Source organism: Lolium rigidum, chromosome 2 (genome assembly GCF_022539505.1).
Source record: "Lolium rigidum isolate FL_2022 chromosome 2, APGP_CSIRO_Lrig_0.1, whole genome shotgun sequence".
Lineage (NCBI taxonomy): Eukaryota > Viridiplantae > Streptophyta > Magnoliopsida > Poales > Poaceae > Lolium > Lolium rigidum.
Genome location: NC_061509.1, coordinates 226703919 through 226726540, shown reverse-complemented (window position 1 = coordinate 226726540; position 22622 = coordinate 226703919). Strand labels below are relative to the sequence as shown.

Sequence of the window (22622 nt, the reverse complement as noted above, 5' to 3'; positions counted from 1 at the left end):
TATACTTCTACCTTTGTATTGTTACCTTAATTTTTTGTATTTTTCCATGGTGCTAAAAAATGGATTGTTTGATTCTACTATCTTTGTTGCTTGACTCTTACATATTATTAAGTAGCTCTGCTATAAATAGCAAGATCTGTAAACCAAGAAATAACTTCTAAATGATGGTTTGTGTTATGTTTGGACTTTTGTAGTTTCAGCATTGCACTTCATAATGCCATGCATTAGTTCTCAGCAATGCTTCAAATATTCAGTTAGATATTTACATTTGGCCAACCTAATAATATTTGTCCTACTAGCTAGAATTATTACTTCATTACATATTTTCCCTGTCTTGTGCAACTATGACAATACCATCAATATATCTTCACAAATCATTATCATTTACGAAAAATGAATATTACCTATATACTTCTGATGTGACTAGACTGATGAAGGAAAGCTACTCAAGGACAAGGGTTCAGCTGAGCGTATATAATAAATGTTCTCAGTTTATTGGTGCCTCTCATTCAGGAGTTTTAAGGTCTAAATGGCTACCGTTTTGCCTTTGGTAGGAAACTTCATGTTTCAGCAGGCTAGGGCTTGATTTGGATCAGTTCATCTCGACATCCTTTCCTGATGGACATTTTCTCATATTAATTTCGTTTCTTGAGTTATTAAATGCTTGCATTGATTCAGCTTTTAGAAATGTGTGTGCTTTTGCAGGCATTCAGTATGGTGTGTTGGCTGATGGATTTCTCCGCCCTTTCCTTGGTCAGATACAGGCTTGCTAAACTTTATAATTCGATTGTTTAGTCTATATAAACTTGAAGGCATAGCCATTTATATGGATGTAAGAGTTGAACTCCGTAGAACGTGAAGTTCCTATTAGAGTTGAATACTTTAGTCATGTAAAAATAGATGCTTCTATTATCTAAGTTTTTTTTTGGGATTTCTATAGCTCTTCTCTCAAAAATGAGATGGATGTAAGAGTTGAAATCTGTAGAACATGAAGTTCCTATTAGAGTTGAATACTTTAGTCATGTAGAAATATATGCTTCTATTATCTAAGTTTTTTTTAGGAATTTCTATAGCCCTTCTCTCCAAAATGGACGGGCGCAGCAACGCGCGCATTCATGGTCTAGACCGTAGTTGTTTCAGTCTATTCCTCAGCATACTCAACTGTTTTTTCACTGACCCGAACTCATATCTGCTCCAGGATTTCAACCTATTACGTGCATCGCCCAGAGCATCAAACACCTGATGCAAATTAATACCACCAGCCTGCCACGCCTCCTCCATGATTTGTGGGTACCGCTCATGACGCGTTCAAGCATTTTCGAACCGGAATGGTTTAGCAGTCACCCCCGAATAAATCCAATCTGATCTCCTAACCGTGATTGAGAGACGCAAACGCGTCACAACCATGATAATATGAATTATAGCACCGGTGCTATTGACTTCATCAGGGAGACGACTAGACCATAAAGGCGCGCGTCCAACAGGCGAGACATGTGCTGCTCATGTTGCTGATTTAAAGATGGACACACCATCGTTGGCGGCATTCAGGGAACGCTACTCAGCTTTCCCCATCCTCAGCCCGGAGGATGGTGATGATATTATTTATCTCAAATCTATGGTGGAACCCAGTGATGGGGATGGATGGGTGGCTGCTATTGACATAGGAAACAAGGAACTCAAAGCAATTGGGCAGTATTATCTTCCGGATGATTTTTATTACCACCGTCGCTATGACCCTGAACACCCTTTCCGTGCCTCTACATTGTCCCGCCATCTGGATATCATTCCAGGTATGCTAGGCCTTACGTTCTTAGTAGTTATCTTCTTCTTGTGACTGCCTTGTTTGTTTGTGTTCGATGGCATCTGCATCTTTGTTTGCTGGTTCCCTAAAAAAAAGATATTGGTGTTGCTTATGAATTTTGCGGCTTCTGTAGGCGTTGAAGTCTCGGCGTGTTGCAAGATCCCAGAGGCTAGCAGCTCTGCAAATCATCCAAGCAACACCTCAGTTAGTATTTCTCCTCACTTTTTATTATTATTTCAAAAAAAATGAATTGCTTGCTGCCAACTAACTTGCACTCTCTTCTGTGCATAGATCCGTGTTCCTCACTTTTTATTATTATTTCAAAAAAATGAATTGCTTGCTGCCAACTAACTTGCACTCTCTTCTGTGCATAGATCCGTGTCAGTGAGGCCAGTTCCTGCAAACCAAGGAGCAAAATCCAAAGGCAAGTTTCCTTTTCTTTGCGGAAACTCTGTTCTGCTAAGGCATGGGCACTTGTGATTCGATTTAGATCAATTCATTCTATAATTTGATAGCTATTCACTGATTTGTTTTGCCTTATATTGCTATATTTTCTTTAATTAACTTTCTATTCCACAGGCTATCAGAAATCTCTGAGGAACTCAAGCGTATACGAGATCATCAGAAGAGTATACAGAATCATCATATTTGCCAGGTTCATCCTGTTAAAAACTATCTGGCATGTTCTATTCCATATGCCCTGTTTCCAATCCATTTTTCCATCATCGTTCAGCAAGATTAATTAGAGTTCACCATTTCCAGCCACAACAGCAAAAGTGGGGTGCGACCCCTGTGTATCCATTGTGTCCCCAGGACAACAATCAGGTATGTGCCGCCCCTGTGTATCCATCGCAACTCCATGGAAACAGTCTGGTATGTGTGCCCCCTGTGTATCCATCGCGGCTCCATGAAAACAATCAGGTATGTTGTATTCCATATACTATGTTTCACTTTTGTCTACCATCATATAGTTTAAAAAAATGTCTAAAAGCAACTAAACTGTTACAGTAAATTCATTATTGAGGATTTGAGGTCATTGTAAGTAACAGAGATGAAATTATCTATTTCTGCTATGCTGTGTTGTGCTACTTTTGACGCCCGTTCCCCCCTCATCTTATTATAAGCTGTTTGTTGCCTATAACTTCAGGCATCCCAGACATGTTTGAACAACTACCATGGGTATCCACAACAACTTTCTGCCCATAGCCCATTTGCATATGGCGCATACACAGGCTATGGAAACTACCAAGAGCAGTGGCCTAGTGGTACATCTTGGCAGCAATCACCAGCGTCAGCAAACACCTTGAGGTAAAAACGTTGTTGACATGCTCATCTTTTAGACAATAGTCATGGTCTCATTAAGATTATCTGTTGTAAAAACATTGTTGACATGCTCCTCTTTTAGACAGTACTCATGGTCTGATTAAGATTACCTCTTGAAGATAGTTGTTGTTACTAGTCGTTGCATATGCCAAATCCATGCGTGTTTCAAACTAAAAGTTAAAGACGGTTACATGGGGGCATGACTCACTGTTGCTCTAAACATAAATTTTGATGAAATGTGAGTACAGTTTCCAAAAAAAGATTGGGAGGTTAATCGAAAGTTGTGGTAAGGCCTGGAGTAGCATATTTGAAGTTGTAGGCCAAATGAAGTGTAGATGTTGAACTAAGGAATCTAACCAACGTCTGTCGGTTGATTGTGCTATCATCACACATAAGTTGAATGCCCGTGCATTACCGTGGCCCCTTAAGTTTGTTCTATCATCAGACATATCCTACTTGTAAAAAATGAATTATACACTATTCACGCATATAGGGAAGATATGCAAGTAGTATTAAAATATTAAATATGTTAGCAACCATTACATTTTGAAAGACACATCTAATCGGAGGTATATAATATGATCATCATGGAAGCTGCTCAAATCTGGTCCAGAAGTTCAAGTGTTCAGGACTTCCTTGAGACTGTTCGCTTCTTCGAATTTTTGGTTATGCCTATCCATTGTCCTTGATGGCGAGAATATTAATGTTGCGCCCTGAGTGACCTACAGTTGACCAGGAGAGAATACTTGTTCCGGCTGGTACACGCGGACAGTCTAGATGGTTTGCCTGAAGGGGAGATAGGATAGCATTCCTAAATTTATTTCTCAATTCTGCAGCGAGCATTCATTGCATCCTTTTGTTCTATTGCCATGCTTTGTCGCCTTTCTCTAGCACGATCATCACTTGGCTGCCTTTATTTGGAGTCATGCTAGCTTAGTTGTTGGCATACCGTGACACTCTGCCAGCATGTTCTGCCTCCTTGCTCTTTGGCCAGCACTTATTTCTCAATTGATTTATTTCTCGTAGCTGCTCTTCAGCAAGCATCCACTGCCTCTTTGATAGTCATACTTTGTTGTCTTTTGCTATCACGATCCACCCTTGCCCGCCTTTATTCATGTTAGCGTAGTTATTGGCATAACCTGAACTATCTGCACCTACGGTCAATCTGAATGGACATTACTAGAAGTTGTTATAGTAAAGATATTCGTAGAATCTTGGTAATATATGGGGATACTTTCCACCTGCCGCTGAGCTCTCAGGTTGTGTTATGGCTTTATCTGATGTGGGAGTAATTTGAGTTGGAGCAATGTTGCTTATTCGTGTTGACAACGTGAATGTGTCACGAATTGAAGAACCAGTTTGATTGCGAGCCATGTCTTGCATGTGGGACAATGATGAAGACAACTTCCGGTGATACCCAACTGTAGCAATAGATTTCAGAATAACATCCTTAAAAGAGAGCACTCGGGAAGGTAAAAGTTATAGGTGCATACCTATACACAGGTTCCCTATACACACAAGGTTTATGCAGCAGCTAGTCACCAAGCTCGGACTGTGTAGGTGGTTTTTTTTCCACAGATTTTGCTGCGGCTTTTTTCTCAGATTTTGTTGCGGCTGGAGACCCATGAACAAACTCAATCGATTGAGCTAGCCTTTAAAACATGGTTTACTTCCGTCCAGGGCAGGAATTCAAGTCCGTTTAGGAAGTGATGCACTTTTTTTTCTGCAGCTTATGGCTGTTTTTTGTTTTGTCTCGATCGATCTATTTTTCCCCATTCAGGACATATGGCCGGAGCTTTTCTTTTTTTGAGTCCGTTTAGGAAGCGATACATGAATAAGCCAGACCGAAAAAATCTACCTACTTCAAGAGTAGTAGCATAACTAGCTAAACTACGAGCCTTGTAATTTTGTTCTCTACTCTCATGGCTGAAGATAGCTTCAGAAAACTTCACCAATCCAACTTCATAATAATTTAACAATAATATATATAAATAAAAAGATCTGGTTCCTGGCAGTGCATTATTTGTTACCAGAGGAATAAGTTTCCAGAGTTGTGGCTTTTCTTGATGAACATTTTATTTGCTGTGCAGTGACGAGATTTGATAATGGGGCCTGATCCGGGCCTGGCAGGCGGTCGGGCCTGATCTAGGCCTAATTGGTAGTGCTACCACGTCCGGACGGTGGGCACCCTGTGTGCCGGAGGGCGGATCCCCTCCCCTAGCTGGCGCTGGCCCTGTTGACTGTTAGCTATGGTGTTGGCCTGCCCTGTCCATTCCGTCAGCGTTTCGCGTGTTGACTAGGTCATGGGCTCGAGCTCGTGGGAGGCCGGGGCGGCGGCCCCGGAAGGCGGGCTGCACGGTTGGCTCTACGGCGGGCAACGTTGCGGTGGTGGTGGTCCCACTCTTCGGTCATGGGGATGGCGTGGAGCGGACGATGGGTGTTCCTGGGGTGGCGGCGCTTCGGCTTTGGTAGCTCCCAGATCTTGTTTCGGAAACCTACCTCGGTGGCTGCGGGCGGCTAAGTTCTCCGGGCGTGGTGTGAGGATGCTTCCGGGCGAAAGCTCAGCGCCTCGGCGCCAGCGACGGCGATGCCTGCGGGTGTCGCAACCCTCTTGGGGGCGTCGTTGTGGGTATCCTCCCTGCGGGACGGCTCCAGGTGAAAACCTAGACCTTGCGGTCTCGGCGGCGGCGGCGTGATGCGTCGTTACCCTCTTGGGGGCGCCGTTGTGGAGCTCTGTTGCAACTCGGGCCGTTTTCAACGTCGCCGCAAGTTTTGGTTTTCGTGTTCTTTTTTGTTTATCCTTGATCTGCTTTGTAAGAGGTTCTCCTCACCACCTTGTATCGGTTCGGCCGTTGCGGCTTTATTTATAAAGCGGGGCGCAAGCCTATTTCGAGGACGAGATTTGATGGCTAACCTAAGATGAGGCCCATGGTGTAAGCTTTCTGTGTGGGTTTTTTTTCAACCTGAAGGAACAGGCATCTTCTGAGCTTTACTTCATGGTGATTATTTGCTTCTTATCTCCGGCTACCAGCTAGTCACTCAACATTGCACAACGAACTGAATCTGTACCTTATTCTTCAGAGAAACGGGAGCAACACCTTCCTCTTCAGGGGAGGACGATGAGCAAGAGTTCAGGATGGTGGCGACGTAGAAGACGACCAAGGTCTAGGAGGAGCAGTCGCCCTGCGGCGGCGCGCTGTCGAGGAGGAGCCACTCAACGGAGCAGCGTTGTAGCAGGTGAGCGCATGGAGCAGCGGAGCATGGACGAGGCTGAGGAGCAGCGGCGAAGGCGAGGCACGAACAGAGGAGAGGAGGAGGCCAGCGGCGAGCTTGGGTGCACGCGGAGCAGAGAGCAGCTAGCGTCGAGCGAGGCAAGCGCCTCGAGCTCGTGGTCAAGGAGCAGCGTGGCGCGAGCCGAGCAGAGGAGAAGGCCAGCGCCGAGCTTGGGCCGAGCAGAGTGTCAGGATCCTTTCCATCGCCAGTCAACGGCACAGGCTGTTGCCTTTCCTGACCGTCCGAGGGGGTTTAACATTTGAGTGGTTGAGATGTAAGGTTCAGTTGTAAGTTAAAAAACCTGTGTTAAGCACCTTAAGTGCAGTTAGCTATGTAATAAGCAACTATGACGTGGCTCTCAGGGGGCTCCATATAACCTGAGAGAGAGGGGCACGATGCGTGAATTTGGACAAATTTGACACTTTTTCGAAAGTTCAGCATGATTTGATCTTATTTTGAAAAATATTTAAAATTTGACTCTTTTTAGTAGCGCCTCTCTCCTCTCTTGGGCGCTACCCTCTTCACCATAGCGCCGCCGGCAGCGGCGCTGAACATGTGCCAGCGTGGCGAGGTGGGGCATGTGATTCGTGACCTCAACTCCCCTGACAAGAGCGCTATCCTTTTGAAGTTTAACTTCCCCGGTAAGGCCGCTGCCCTTTAAAATATGTTAATCTTTTTGAATTTGGGAGGAAGAGTGGGAGAAAAAGATGAAGATTAGACTTGAGAAACAATGGTTGGAGAAAGTGAAGGAGCAAGAACAGAAGGATCTTCGTGAGGCGGAATGGGAGAAAAGGAAGAGGGCTTGTCATGTAAGGAAAGAGGCGGAAGCGGAAGAAGGATGCAACCAAGTACCCCTGTTGGACTTAATACAGACATGTCTTCAACTTTAGTTGTTTAGAATTTGCTAGTGTAAACTTTCAGACTTAATGCCACCTATTTGATGAACTTTGTATCGTGCACTTTAATCTTGTAAACCTTGAAATCGGGATTTTGTTGTTATAAAATTTTAAAATCAGAGAATATTTTTTGTTGTAAACCTTATTAATTTGTAGTTGTTACATATGTGTTTATGAATTATTATTTAAAGAGGAGTGATTAAGGTGTTTTGTTTTTGTTTTGACATAAACAAATATTAGGGTAGCGCCCCACTCGCTGGAGCTACCCCAGGGATGGTAGCGCCATGCACCGTGGCGCTACCCTGTGCAACATAGTGCCTTGGTGAGGGCCGATCCACAGATTTCGGGGGCCCTAGGACGAACCGACACCAATGACTTCTTGTTCATAGTGGCTAAGCTTTTTTAGGGCAGGGGGCGATGACCCTCTACTCTGAAATATTCCTTAAAGATATCCATTTATGTTAAATTTATATTTCTTACTTAAAGTTTAAGTTGTTTCAGTCTATTCCTCAGCATACTCAACTGTTTTTTCACTGACCCGAACTCATATCTGCTCCAGGATTTCAACCTATTACGTGCATCGCCCAGAGCATCAAACACCTGATGCAAATTAATACCACCAGCCTGCCACGCCTCCTCCATGATTTGTGGGTACCGCTCATGACGCGTTCAAGCATTTTCGAACCGGAATGGTTTAGCAGTCACCCCCGAATAAATCCAATCTGATCTCCTAACCGTGATTGAGAGTGCACATTGATCAGATTCACAACATTATACGTGATTAACCAGAGTGTTATCAAAGCAATCCATAAAAGCATCATCACCAAGTGCTCTGTCCAAACGTACTTTAATATTCCTATCCCTATGTTGTTTGTTATCCCAAGTCTAGGGTGTACCATAGAATCCCTAATCTTCTAATTTACACACATCTATAGCATCTCTAAACCATTACATCTTCCATTCTTGTTGTTCACTTCCCCAATCTGCTCCGTGGCATAGAGGACCTCGTTAAAATCCCCTGCGCAGATCCAGGGGTTGTTGTACTCCCTCCTCAAGTACTTCATTAAGTCTCAACTCAACTTCCTCCTCGACCTCACTGGATTACCATAGAATCTGGTAAACCTCCACTCCACATCGTCAAGGTTGTCATTTTGAATCAGCACATTGATGTCTACGCACGCTTCTATTCTTGTAGACAGTGTTGGGCCTCCAAGAGCAAAGGTTTGTAGAACAGCAGCAAGTTTCCCTTAAGTGAATCACCCAAGGTTTATCGAACTCAGGGAGGTAGAGGTCAAAGATATCCCTCTCAAGCAACACTGCAATTAAGATACAAGAAGTCTCTTGTGTCCCCAACACACCTAATACACTTGTCAGATGTATAGGTGCACTAGTTCGGCGAAGAGATAGTGAAATACAAGTAACTAGAACATGAAGGCGCGCGTTGCTGCGCCCGTCCATCTCAAGAAAGTAACTAAATGATATTTGGAAAAAAACTTGAAATACAAATATTTTTTTAGTCTGAATTAGAGATATATTGCATTGAAGATCCTTACAAACAATAATAAGCACACAAACTCAGGTATACCGAATCAATGTTTATTAATTCCCAACACAACCTAGCTAAGACCATTTTGTGAGAACTTCAAAATCAACACATAAACTTAGCATCAATCTTGTTTTATAATGGATTTAAACAATCAATAATTCTAATCAAGCTAGAGTACTTGTCCATCTAAGAGATTTGATTTACAATCAAACACCCAGGAGGAGTCCAAGATAACGCAGAACAATTTCCTAATTTGTATAACAATTCTGCACAATAAAGTTCAAAAGAAAAGATAACATAACACAAGTAAAATACTTTTAAGACATGGTGTAGGTCTGTTTGCATCCTTCTCAATGGTCCTTTTGGTAGGCATGTACACATCACGAGAGCGCACTCTGATATAATGCAATGCAACCACTTCCTATAACAACATTGCAACAGAAGACCTAGTTCGCGCCATGTCGTGAGGATGAGGTAGTCTGAGGTAAATAAATTTTCTTGATAGATATAACTGCACAATAAAGTTCACAGGAGATGAACACGAGACTGTGTGCCCCCTTCTCGGAGAAGGAGATAAGCGATGCTTTATTCCAGATTGTCCCCCTCAAGGCCCCTGGGCCTGATGGTTTTCCATCTCGCTTCCTTCAACGAAATTAGGGCTTGTTACGTGATGAAGTGGTCCTGGCTGTGCAGCGGTTCTTCTCTGATGGGATTATGCCGGAAGAGGTCAATGATACTTACATTGTTTTGATTCCAAAAAAAGAATGATCCTGAGGAGCTACGGGATTTCCATCCAATAAATTTGTGTAACGTGATTTTTAAAGTCATCTCAAAGTGCCTCGTGAATCGCCTTCGCCCTTTTCTCCAGGATATTATTGCACCAACCCAAAGTGCTTTTATCCCTGGACGACTTATTACGGATAATGCACTAATGGCGTTTGAGTGCATCCACTCTATTCAGACGGGATCATCTGTCCGTAGGAGGTTTTGTGTGTATAAGCTGGATATGGCCAAAGCGTATGATCGCGTGGACTGGAGATTTTTGGAAGGGGTTTTAGCGAAATTGGGCTTTCACAGTCAATGGATACAGTGGGTAATGGCGTGTGTTAACACTGTGCGCTACTCAATTCGCTTTAACGGACATATGTTGGACCCCTTTACTCCAACTCGTGGCATTCGACAAGGTGATCCACTTTCACCATATCTCTTCCTTTTTGTTGCTGATGGTTTGTCTTGTCTCATCAGGAAAGAGATTGAAAACAATGCCCTACATGAGCTACATATATGTAGGAGAGCCCCTGGCATATCCCGCTTGCTATTTGCGGATGATAGTCTCTTATTCTTTGAGGCTACAATTGAGCACCGGGCAATTGGTAAGCATGGGTAAATGCTCCATATTATTCGGTGACCAGTGCATCGAGGCGGTTCAAATTGAACTGCAGGGTATCCTGAAGTATGAAACCCAGTGTTTTGAGGAAAAATACCTGGGGCTCCCTGACAAGGTATCGACTTGTCAGTCCGTACAGATTGTAGACTAGTGTTTTCGTAAGACATAGAGGGCAAGTAGATCTCGAGGGTTCAGCCGGAAAAGTACTCGACTGCTAGAAAGCTCGGGTTATGTTGACAATGAAATCGATCCGCTCTTTCTCCTTCGACTCCCCCTTATATAGGAGGTGGAGCCGAACGTTTCGTGATGTACAAGTTACAGAAACCGGGAGACTCTTTGAGTTCGTCCCGTAATAGTTACAAGTTTTATTCCTAATACAACTCTATCTTTCCAAAACTATCTCTTAATTGGGCTTCCGGGCTTCATAAACTTCGGGTCGTGGGCCTTCAGTAAACCCCGGGTACCATCTTCGGCAGGCCCATTGGGGATGTCTATGTCACTCCCAGTGCCTGAAGGTAGATTAAAGAGTGGGAAATTTAAATCAACAAAAGAAAAGTTCTCAAAGCATGCCAACGACTGGTCTGAAAAATACATGTCTTCAGGTGCAAAGGAGGTCCTTATTAAGTCTGTACTTCAAGCTATATCTACTTATGCTATGGGGGTTTTCAAATTCCCAGCAGGCCTGGTCGATGATCTATCACAAATTATTCGCAATTTTTGGTGGGGAGATGAGGAAAATAGACGGCGTATGCATTGGATGTCGTGGGAAAAAATGGCTCGGCCAAAAGCTCAAGGCTAAATGGGTTTCAGAGACCTTAAGGTTTTTAACCAAGCACTACTAGCAAGGCAGGCCTGGCGCCTGATACACTTTCCTGATAGAATGTGTGCCCGATTGTTGAAAGCTAGATATTACCCTTCTGGCGATTTGCTTGACACCGCTTTTATACAGAGTCAGTCGCAGACATGGCAAGGCATTCTCCACGGTCTTGAATTGTTGAAGAGAGGTGTGGTTTGGAGGATTGGTTCTGGGTCTAAAGTGAAGATCTTTCGCGATAATTAGCTTCCCAGGCCGGATGCTATGAAAGTGGAGGGGAGACGGGGTAACTCCCGCAATAGATGGGTCTCGGAGTTGATAAATCCAACGGCAAGATTATGGGATGAGGAAGCTGTTCGCGAGTGCTGCCTCCCCCGCGATGCAGATGCTATTATGTCAATCAAGCTTCCTTCCGGATCGTGTGAAGATTTTGTTGCATGGAGCGGTGAAAGCAATGGCATATTTTCTGTCAGATCAGCATATCTCCTCGGCATTCAGTCATCACTTGATAGGCTGAGTCAAGGACAATCAAGCTCTGGACCTACGGGAAACAGGGTATCTAGAACATTATCTGGAAAGCTGACGTCCCTCAAAAGATGAAGGTTTTTGCATGGAAAGTGGCAACTGACACGCTTGCTGTCCGTACGGGGCTACATCGTCGGATTCCTGAAACTGATCCTGTTTGCACAATATGTGGTCGCGAAGATGAAGATGGTCATGTTCGTTGCACACTTGCTCGAGCGCTACGGGAGGAGATGAGAAGCTTATGGAATTTACCTCCCGATGAGAAGATCCAATATACTGGTAAAGAGTGGCTATTGCATACTTTGTTGGATGCCTCTAAGGACACCAGATTGAAAGCTCATCTTTCTCCTTTGGCGGGTCTGGCACCACCGTAACAATGTCGTTCATGGAGACAGCAAAGCATCGATTTCGGCATCAGTTCATTTATATACAACTACCATCAGTCGTTTCAATTGGCTACCAAGCCAAATATTTCTGGGCATGATTTATTTGAGGGCTCACCTGCGTGGGCAGCTCCAATGGAAGGGCGACTGAAAGCGAATGTCGATGCAGGTTGGGATATCCTGTCGAAGAAAGCTGGTATTGGTATCCTTATTCGTGATCACACAGGGAAGCCAGTGGTATCCGAATGGAAATTCATTCCCTTGTGTGCTAGTGCAGAAGAGGCGGAGATGATGGCTTGTCTTGCAGGTCTAAAACACCTCATCGAGCTTCGGCGCTGGCCAACAACGCTGGAATCTGACTGTCGTCGCGCTGTCCAAGCCATGTCGGACAGGGACCAGGAGATGTCTGGCAGCTGGGCTCTCCTCCAGGAAGCGCGTGAACTTTTAAGGGTGTATCAAGATATCGAAGTTAAGAAGGTGGACCGCTTGACAAATGGTGATGCGCATGTGTTGGCGCAACTCGGTAAATCAGGCTTTAGTGGTATTTTACGTGATGCTGCTCCAGTGTGTGTTGGACTTGATAGCAAATGATTGTAAGCTTGTTTGAACACTTTCTAATCTCTGGGCAGCAGGTTACTTACGCACTCTTTTCCTTATCAGGGTACCTAAAGGGATTGAAAGGTTTTTAATGAGGCGGCCTGCTCCTGTTTATTAATATAAGTGTTCTTACCTCAAAAAAAAAATTACAGATGGATGGTTACACATAGATATGAACCTTGAATTCTATGGATATTCACATAGGTAGAGCTAAAACAACTGCTAACCATTTAATTACGAGACTAGCTGAGATAGGATTTGCATCTTTCTCACATCTTAATTTGCATCATACTAATATGAAATAATGCATGTCGGCTAGATATTCTTGCATGATTCGTGGTAGATAAAGGACATGTTATACAAGCATAACTATAAGGTTATGCATGGACATGGCCGAATAGCAACCAAGCTGCGTTGTCCCTGTATGCAGTCTGCACTTCAATGTTGCAGCCTATTGTTAGTAACCCAAGCGTTTCCTGAACATCATCACTTGAATGGCAAGCCATGCATAATTTCTGGCCATGCCTGGCCTGCTTTAGTAAGAAGCAATCGTCTTCACCCATTCCATCTTTGTAGACCATGAAAGCGCGCGTTGCCGCGCCCGTCCATCTTAAGAAACATATTCTAAAAATATTTAATAAAATTGGATATTAAAAATTGAATTACAAATGTGTTCGATACATGTGGTGGGACGTATTAGGATCATATCAGGTAAAAAGTAGCTTTTTTTTTTTTTTTTGAGAAACACAGTACAAACGCAGGCGCTCACATACACGCGCATACACTCACCCCTATGAACGCACACACGCACACCCTACCCCTATGAGCACCTCCGGAAGACCGAGCTGGCGGATTGGATCTTGAAATTGACGAAGTCACCACAGGCGCCTCGCTGTCGACGGGAACGTCGCCTCCCACTGAAAGAATATTCCGCCTTTATGAGACACACAGATGTCAAACCTGGGGTTTGAACTCTGGTGGGCTGGGGGTACAACCACCCTCCTAACCACCCAACCTGAGGTAAAAAGTAGCTTAGCAAGTCTACATTTGATCAAACGAGAGCGGGACCACTTATTATCAGTCAACAAACCATACAAAATGCCTCTGGGAGAGAAAAGGGGAGCACACCCGATATCAGGAAAAGGAATCAATGCTAGGAGCAATTACTTTTTGATACAAAATGCAGACACGAAGAAATAGGCAATCATCATGAGGAACAATGAAAGATAGCAAGATAAATTGATAAATCCAGCCGTACCATGTTTAACCATATGATTGTACCAAAGTAGGCGAAACAATATTCACTTAAATCCTAATTTCTGCGGGAGAGACATTAGGTTTTTTTTATAAGATAATATTGAACATGCGCGGAAGTGTATTGCCATAGTTGCACGCAAGAGGAACAATGTACAGAGTAGTAGTATTTCTAGGATGAGAATTATTGTTAAGTTGATAAATCTAACTGAACGTTTGAAGCATTGTTGAGCACTAATGAAAATTATTCTAACGGCTAAAGCTGAATGTCAACTCGAAGGGCAACACTGAAACAGCACGTTCACCCCCGAGCACAAAGACTCATCTCAGGAATATGCAAGAAACCTCACCAGCATCTGACAGATATGAGTACATATGTATTTGGCATTGAAGCCATAAGAGTTAACTACAGGACATCTGTTCTTTGGTTTCATTTTTTCCTTTCCAAATTTGCTATTTGCGCTAGACCCTCTGAACTATTTAGTCTATGCACCAGCAGCAGATATCACAGAAACAAATTTCACTTAGAATCATGCAGAATGCTGACCAACAACTGAAGTATATTACCATCAGGCGTGATCCACAATACACAAAACTTTATTACCAATGCTGAATACTCTTTATACTCTGTTACTTTCTATGTTTCGTAAAAGAAAGAACAATACAACTGAGTTGATAATTTGAAATATGAGAAACAGCTTTACAAGACTAAAAAAGCTTATAAACCATGCTTACGCATCGAATAAATAACTACATATATAAGTAGGAAAACCCTGACAATAGATATCAGGCATACATGTGCTAAAGATTCTTCTCTCCGCGAAATATCTGATATATAATATTTTCGGATGCATAATAACAATTGCATATATATGCAATTCAACCTTGTTATAGAGATAAATCATCATGGTGAACATGAACAAACAATACTCACTTTAGCTCTTTAGTGCCTAGCCTGACAGTACTTACACTACTTATGCTATAATATCCATATGACTTACATATCAAACTGAAACCGTCCTTTTAAATATACCTTTAATGATTTTCACAATATTTTTTTGCGCGAAATGATTTTCAAAATATTGACCATAGCGGTGCATACTTCATGTGATTCTAACCATTCGTGTTTAAGACATTTCTGAAGATCTAACATCACACATGTACCATTGTTCATTGCATGATGACAGACCTAACCAATGTATTCTTTCCCGTAAATAGAAACCGAGGAATGCAAGTTCCACATTGTTCAGATTTTGGGGGCACTAACATTCGGCTTTTACTTATCCTTTACTTAATTAATTGACCCCATTCATCCAGCCTTTCACCACACAAAGGATAAATAAAGTGAGCAGTCCAAGAAGGAATAGAATACAATTTAGCACACAAAGAAATCCAAGAACTAAACAAACTCATGGTATCGAACAAATTCTTAGATCTAGTTGCATTCAGGATATATTACCTACCGCAATGCATTTACCAAATTGCTCCTAGTCTAACAGTTTCTAATTTAACTATAGGAACGCTAGGATCCATGCTGCAAAGAGTGTCTGAATGTGAAAAAAACATTATGTCACATGATGCACAGCAAATTCTAACTATGTAGGAGATGATGAAAAATTTGTGCTCCCGCAGCTACATACATGTCTTATCCTCCCCATCCGGTTTGGGTAGGGGATGTACGCAAGCACTGACAAAGGATTTTACCAGAAACTTCAAAATAAGCTGACTTACAATGAAGACATCAACGAATATAATGTGAATTGGAAGGCGTCCGTCCTGGAGCCAAGCTCCATCTCACACTTGAGTAGCACATAGAAGGGCTTCCCGGATTGTTCAAGATGCATCATCTGAAACTGGCATCTTTCCTTCATTCTCAGGCTGCGTCTCCTGCTGACAAACATATGATCTGTAGAATACCACTTGTTATTTGCATGTGTATAGAGGGCCCATCAAACTTGTAATTAACTGAAATTAGTAATTTAGAGTGCAGACATTGTCATGTGCCAATCAGTGGTCAACCGAGATACAACGAGCTCTCGCTTTGCCTGCAAAAGACTTTCAAAGTTTCAGCCTATAGCTGGTATGAGGATGCCCTTGATGCTTGGGGAAGAAAGAATCAGGCACGTCCAATAATCAATCCTCAAAGTATGGAGAATCAAAAAGAAGGAAAGAGAGGTGGGAAGGATGAACATACCTATAGGATGCAGTGGCCATGGACACTACGAATCCTGAACACATGAGGAAGGAATAAGTTCACCGTGGAGGGAGAAGAGGACACTGTGCTCTCGAGTCTGGAGACGATTGCTCTCTGCACCTTATATATCAAGGACAGAAGATAACTGAAAATAACGCTGAGATTAATCACCATAATCACAGGAGGGAGAGGATCGCAACTTTAACCGTAAAAGCACAAGGGATCACTTGGAGTTATCTAGAAAAAAATGCGGGATATAGTATTAAACTCAGATCCGTATTTTTTGACAGAAATTCCTCATATGTGTACCAGATTTCACATAGAAGCGGTAATTCTTACGGGATGATCTGTACTTGTAGTGTAGTGACTCCGTGCCTGGGACCAGGAGGACCAATAGAGGATGAATCGAGACCCTCTTCGGCTCTTCCTTCTCTTGTGCTGTAATGGCTCTTTGATCGCTTCAGCTTCAGGGAAAGAAGCGCCCCAATTGATTCTTACAAGTAACAGCAAGCGAAAAACCTTGTTTTTGTCTGCAGAGGTACGGCAATATGTTTTGGGCTATGCGGGTATGCAGCTGAGGTTAGTCCAATTAACTCTGTTCTCAGTGATAGAATTGTACTCCCTTTACATGACATTTAGAGTATCTACAAAACTCTTACCCATATGAATTGGGTGTCAATTCAACTTTTCCTATTGTACATATGGCTACTCTCTTTGATGGTCGAAGCCTCTAATTTATATGGTTACGAGTTGCAGAGAACTAAATACCAAAATCCTTTATTCTCCAGTTCTTTAAATATTTTGTGATGGCAATATTGCAGATTGGCTAATTCATTGTTCCTTTTGCACACGTAGTAATGCAGAGCATCGTCCTGGTCATCACAATTAATCTTCGAGAAACAAGAGGTTTGTTCTTATCAAAACAACAAATGGCCAGATATAAACTGTTCCGAACATAAGAAAAATGTTTTGGTCATCATTTAACTCATTGTGCTACTTAACTCTATTGATCTGCTCGATTCTGACTACTAATAAATTTCTATTTTGCAGGTATTGTGGAGACAAGGAGTGGCTAGAAATATTATGAAATGCTAGCAGAGTCGTATAGGCTGACACCACAATATGAAACAAATGCATTTCTTATTGTATATAAATCCTTGAACAGGTGATGTGTGATGCTGACTTGTGATAATTTTACTAGATATGCTGACTTGTGTATAGGTGACGTACAAGCTAATACACCTTCTACTTTAATAGGTATGATAAATGTGAGTCGGTGCATACGCCACATCAGTTACTTTATGCGTCTTCAATTGCATATTGTTATGATGTCTTAATCAGAGTTCTGTTCATATTTCACATGTTCTACATTTTACTATGATTATTAGGGCCTGCTATGTGCATTGTGATAATGTCCTTAATAAATACTATGATACTATAGGTGATGGTCTCTAGCTAAACTAAAATGCAATATAAAAGTTGCATACAAAAGTTCGACGCTTCAAATTTGGAATTTAATCACTTTTATTTGTTCCCTTTTACTATTTCCATGAGAAAAAAACAGAAACTTAAAAGGTAGTTTGTTGCCTACACTTATTGAGGTCATGAGTTATTTTGCTTTGTATTACATGTAAAAAAACTGCACACATAATAAGGTTTCGTCTAATAAAACTGCATGAAAAAAATTAGGAAGTTAATGCATAATTTAGAGGCTTTTTTTTAATATTCGTTTCCTTATTACAGTGATACAGAGTAACCCAGAAGTAAGTTGTATGAAAAATAATTCCTTGTCTTGAATTTAACATTATGAGTTTGATCTTGCAAAACTGAGCCTAATTCTACTAGGTACAATACCAAACTCTAACATCTTGCTAATGTAGGCAGAAATGTGGAGGCTGCCCGCCTGGGCGGCTCACGGTACGGACGCGCACGAAATGATAGTGCCCTTGCCCTGGGGCCTGGGCTATGGTATTTTGCGTATGCTAGGGATCGCCTGTGTGGTTGCTGTTTATGGGGATAGTGGTTAGCTCTTAGCTGCAGCTAAATTAGTCGTGGCTCTAGAACTTGTTTTGACAGTTTTCAGTTCTAGAACTTGATTGCTGTGTCCAGAAAGCAGTGTTAAGCAAGGTTAATTTTGAGGTGAAATGGTGGTTTGATTTACTAGGAAATTAACAGATTATCAACATGTCTCTCTTAAAACAGAACTGTAGGGTAGGCTATAAATGTCTGCTTAACTTGTTGTTTTAGTTATCAAGTCTTCTTCAGTCAGCTTCCTTGCTACCTGCATAATCCGTGAAATATTTTTGGGGGTGTATCTTCAGGTAGTGCTGGACTTGGATGAGACATTAGTCTGTGCTTACGAGTCATCGAGCCTTCCTGCTACCGTGCGTACCCAGGCGATCGAAGCAGGGTTGCATTGCTTTGACATGGAGTGCATATCATCTGAGAAGGCAAGCACGAGTCCATCTTTGTGGCTTTTCCTACCAGATCCATCTTACTGTTTTAGTTTACTTCTCACTTTCTGGGGAGGTACTTATGAGAATCTGTATTTGTTGCCGTAAAGGATGCCCAAGGCAGACAGAGGATGAACCGTGTAACTGTATTTGAGCGTCCTGGTCTGCATGAGTTCTTGCAGCAGACTAGTGAATTCGCCGATCTTATACTCTTCACAGCTGGTTTGGAAGGTTTGTCCTGCAGAATATTCATATTGCTCTCCATCAAGTGCCCAGATGATTTTACTGCATATAACTGATGTGTGCTTTCCCCAGGATATGCAAAGCCCTTGGTTGATAGGATAGATGCTCACAACAGGTTCTGCCACCGTCTCTACAGACCGTCAACTGTTAATACGTAAGTTGTTATTAGCATGTCTGTAAGGCATAGATAATGGACTGTTGTGTTCATGACTTCAATAGTATTATGGCGACATTTGTCTTGCTTGCTGAAATAGGGAAATGCGAACCTGGCTGACTTTAGTTGGAGGCCTTATTCAAGTAAAAACTTACATACCTAAGTGCTTTTGCACCACTTGGTGGTAGTCATTTATGCTCATGAAAATTTTGTTCGGAGTTTTTCTTTGATTTAGTGCCAACTACTACCCCCAATCCATTTTATTATTACGGCATGCAAATTTGAGGTACAATACAAGTATGTGCATATCCAAGATAGAAACCATGTCTTCTTTTTAATCGACCAAAGCCATTTTTTTGTCATAATCAATTGAAACCAGTTTTACAGGTGCACATTCACACTGAACTGTTTCCCGACATGGCCATTATGTTAACTTTTGTTTATGGTTACCTTTGCCTGATGTTATCTTATTTATTTCCAGTTTATGGTAAGCCGGTTATTGTACAGATGCTCCCATCAGCTTGTATATGTGGTTGATCATTCTGTTCATGTTTATATATATGAAATTAAAGCTTTCTGCCTCATTAGTTGAGCTGCTCCAGTTTTATAATTCTGGCATGTTCTCAATTTCAGGGAATACAGAGACCATGTAAAGGATCTTTCTTGTTTGTCCACAGATTTCCGTAAAATTGTACTTGTTGATAACAATCCATATAGTTTCCTACTACAGCCACTGAATGGGATACCGTGCCTTACGTTTTCAGCTAGACAGCCCGTGGATAACCAGGTAAAATGGTACAGTAGATATAAGATTATTCTTTGGTTCTAAACTTAAAAATTTCCAGCGTTATTGAACCACTTATGTTCCTAAAATTTTAGCTCATGGGAGTGATCTTTCCGCTTCTCAAGCATCTCTCTCTTCAAAAGGATGTTAGACCGGCGCTATATGATACATTTCATATGCCAGAGTGGTTCCAAAGAAATGGGATCCCAGATAGTGTTGGTCAGGCAAGGTAAGTTTCGCAGCAACCGAATTGGATTATATTAGGTGAAAGCTCAAAGGCGAGCTGCTCGTCTGGGGAGTATACTTGTACATTTATATCCATTTGGGTCCTTCCATACGAGGCATTGTTCAAATGGAGTTGCCATGCCCGGAGACAAGAAGGAAAATGTTATGTAGGTTTTGGCAGACATTTTCATGTCATGAACCATAACTTATCGCTGTATAGCACTTTTTTTTTTGCTGTTGTTGACGGCTGAGATAATCCGACTAAAGGTTTTGTGTGTATGAAGAGTAAAAGAGTGAAGTTTGATCGAGGTTCTACACTTACCTAGCACCTCCATTGCTCCAATTTAACACTCCTGTTGAAAATATACATGTACATTGGCGCAGAAAAGAAATGAAAAATCTATCGACTATGTGCATCAAGGTGATCAAAGCGTCATAGAGGGCAAATTCCCCTAAAAAGGCTCGGTATTATGTTTTTCTTGGTGCTGCATTTACTCGATTCACATAATCACAGAGTGGGCACAACCATACTTCTCAAAGTTACAAATCTGAAATGAACAACACATACCATCGTACAATATCCACAGCTGCCAGTAAGAAAGAAAAGAACATTTTTGAAACTACCAACCTATTGTTTCGGCAAAAAGTCGTATTGCATAAAAGACAATCACATGTTTAAAATTGCGTTTAGCTACACTGTATTAGTTAAGTTCGCTCGGTCCACCAGCAACGAGAAAAACAATGCACGCACGGTGTAATCTGAAACCTGCGCGAGCGTGAGGCGTCATTCATCGATACACACTAGCACGTGAGTTGTCTACCATTCTCCCTGGGATGAGTACCATCACTGGGCATGTGACTTGATAAACTCATATTTTAGCCTAAACCCTAAACCCTAAACCCTAAACCCGAAGGTTTCGGAAACTTTAAACGTGCTTGTATTGTAGCTTCAGTTAGGCAACACTTAGTTTAGATCTTCCACACAATACGGTTAATCCTTTGTTATCTGTACGAGAGCTTTAATGTTAGATACTCCAATATATTGTTATAGTAAGTTGCCTCACATATATTAAAATTCATATTATCATGCAAGTGAGGTCGCTAAATAATGTATGAATCCTGTATCTACTTACATAGAAGAAGAGAAGAACCACACCATAGTGCGACCTTCCCGAATCCACCTCTCCCTCTCCAATTAGAAGAGAAGAAACGCTATGAAATATAATGAGTTAGCGGCGGGGATGAGCGACCGCGTGAAGGTGCTCCAGACCTGCATCCATCTTCAATAGCTCTATTGACTTCCTCATGGAACTGCACACGGTGCTGGAGGCCAAAAAGGAACTGCACGCTGCATGCTATCTTCAAATAATTATTATCTTGCAAGTTAATTGCAACCAACTGAACACGCTAAAGGCTTTACTACATTTTCTTTAGAAGTGTGCGCCCCTGGACGCCTTTGGAAAATCATCGCAGGGTGCACTCATCTATCCTTGGCATCAATATCCTCACAGCAAGATACATAAGATTCCATATTACATTTTCTCGAATGTATTTTTTTTTATCTTACCTATTCTGAAGGTCATTGATCGAATGATCTTTTTTAATATTAAGTCGGTAACCATTTCAAATTTGGATTGAAGAATTTCATGTGCTGCAACTTGTATATATGTTAACAAGCTGTTCGATGTAAGTACAAGAAGGCTGCAGATCATTGTTCCTGAATTATTAATATATGAACTTATGCTCTGTTCCTATTTTGGTATTTGGAATTGAAATAGTTCCAAAAATAAGAATAGACTAATTCATATTTGTCTCATGCATAGATCAAGGGTAGGTTGTTCTATCCGTGACATTCATAGATCTTAATGTGTTTTCTACATCATATATGATAATTCATATTTGTCTCATGCATAGATCACGGGTATGTCGTTCTATCGGTGACATTCATAGATTTTAATTTGTTTTCTCCATCATATAGGATAACACGGAATTACAATTTTTGCAGCTCAGGAACACATTTTGGAGATAACGTCGTGGGAAGAGGAAGAGGAAGAGTACGTGAAACAGTTTTATTCCAAACCTATTCCCAAACGCTGGCTGGGAGCTACATATAAGAAATCCTCTTGGCCTTAGGTTGCTGATACAGGAAAGGAGGATATACAATCTGGTAAGTTTTTGGCTCTTTCAAAAAGTATATTTGGCGATAATGAGATGGTTTGATACATCACCTCTACACTCCCCCTATTATACACTTGATCATGGTGATGTTCTCAGATTATTTTTGCATTGCTGATAGCAAAAAAAAAAAATCCTGCTGGGTTGCAATTAGTCTCCATAGTTGAACAGTTTGAGAATACTGAAAGCTTTACATAACTCATCCGCATTGCCACTATACAGTTCCATGGCAGATAGATTGCTAATTCTGATTCTTGAAATTTCTTGCTTCAAACCATAAGAAATGCCATAATCAGTGACTCTTTATCAAGATTGAAGTCGGCTTCTCATTGCATAATTGATGGTGATACATGAAGTGAACAATGATAGATAACAGTTTGCCTCATTTTTTTTTGGTTAATGTCGATAAATTATGTCACTTGATTATTTTTTGGCACTATTACGCCAGATTATTCAACAACTAATCATGATTTCTCATTTGGTCCATCCTTGATTTGGTCATTCCTTAAATTATATTCACGTACTAATTTTTTGTGGTGAAAGACGGCAGGATTGAAGAATAAAGATTTCCACGGATCATTTGTAGACATCTTGT

General features: G+C 41.6%; 2 protein-coding genes and 1 long non-coding RNA gene across 6 annotated transcripts; 2 read left to right on the top strand and 1 right to left on the bottom strand.

Annotated features, from left to right (window-relative positions):
- Positions 1-1494: 1494 nt before the first annotated feature.
- On the top strand, positions 1495-6423 carry LOC124693061. Of its 4 annotated transcripts, none has more exons than XR_006999849.1 (8): positions 1495-1790; positions 1935-2005; positions 2176-2225; positions 2381-2480; positions 2564-2722; positions 2949-3109; positions 6019-6123; positions 6206-6418. XR_006999849.1 is itself a non-coding variant. In XM_047226514.1 (8 exons), the coding sequence occupies exons 1-8, from the start codon at positions 1520-1522 to the stop codon at positions 6273-6275; spliced, it is 786 nt and encodes a 261-aa protein (XP_047082470.1). In that variant the 5' UTR covers positions 1495-1519; the 3' UTR covers positions 6276-6423. The 4 variants fall into 4 exon arrangements, 3 of the variants coding, with proteins under 3 accessions (XP_047082470.1, XP_047082469.1, XP_047082468.1); XM_047226514.1 differs by lacking the exon at positions 6019-6123 and having other exon boundaries at positions 2564-2588; positions 2685-2722; positions 6206-6423; XM_047226513.1 differs by lacking the exon at positions 6019-6123 and having other exon boundaries at positions 2958-3109; positions 6206-6423.
- Positions 6424-15427: 9004 nt separating this feature from the next.
- Positions 15428-16109, bottom strand: LOC124688250. The gene is made up of 3 exons (XR_006998465.1): positions 15994-16109; positions 15792-15844; positions 15428-15705 (listed from the first exon to the last, which is right to left on the bottom strand). It is a non-coding gene; the product is annotated as an uncharacterized LOC124688250 (long non-coding RNA).
- Positions 16110-16850: 741 nt separating this feature from the next.
- On the top strand, positions 16851-20173 carry LOC124690622 (CTD nuclear envelope phosphatase 1 homolog). Its single transcript, XM_047223983.1, has 9 exons — positions 16851-16899; positions 17737-17756; positions 17874-18015; positions 18103-18120; positions 18241-18443; positions 18557-18677; positions 18762-18843; positions 19477-19630; positions 19723-20173. Exons 1-9 carry the CDS (start codon positions 16851-16853, stop codon positions 19858-19860), a joined length of 927 nt encoding a protein of 308 aa, XP_047079939.1. The 3' UTR covers positions 19861-20173.
- The last annotated feature ends 2449 nt before the right edge of the window (positions 20174-22622 follow it).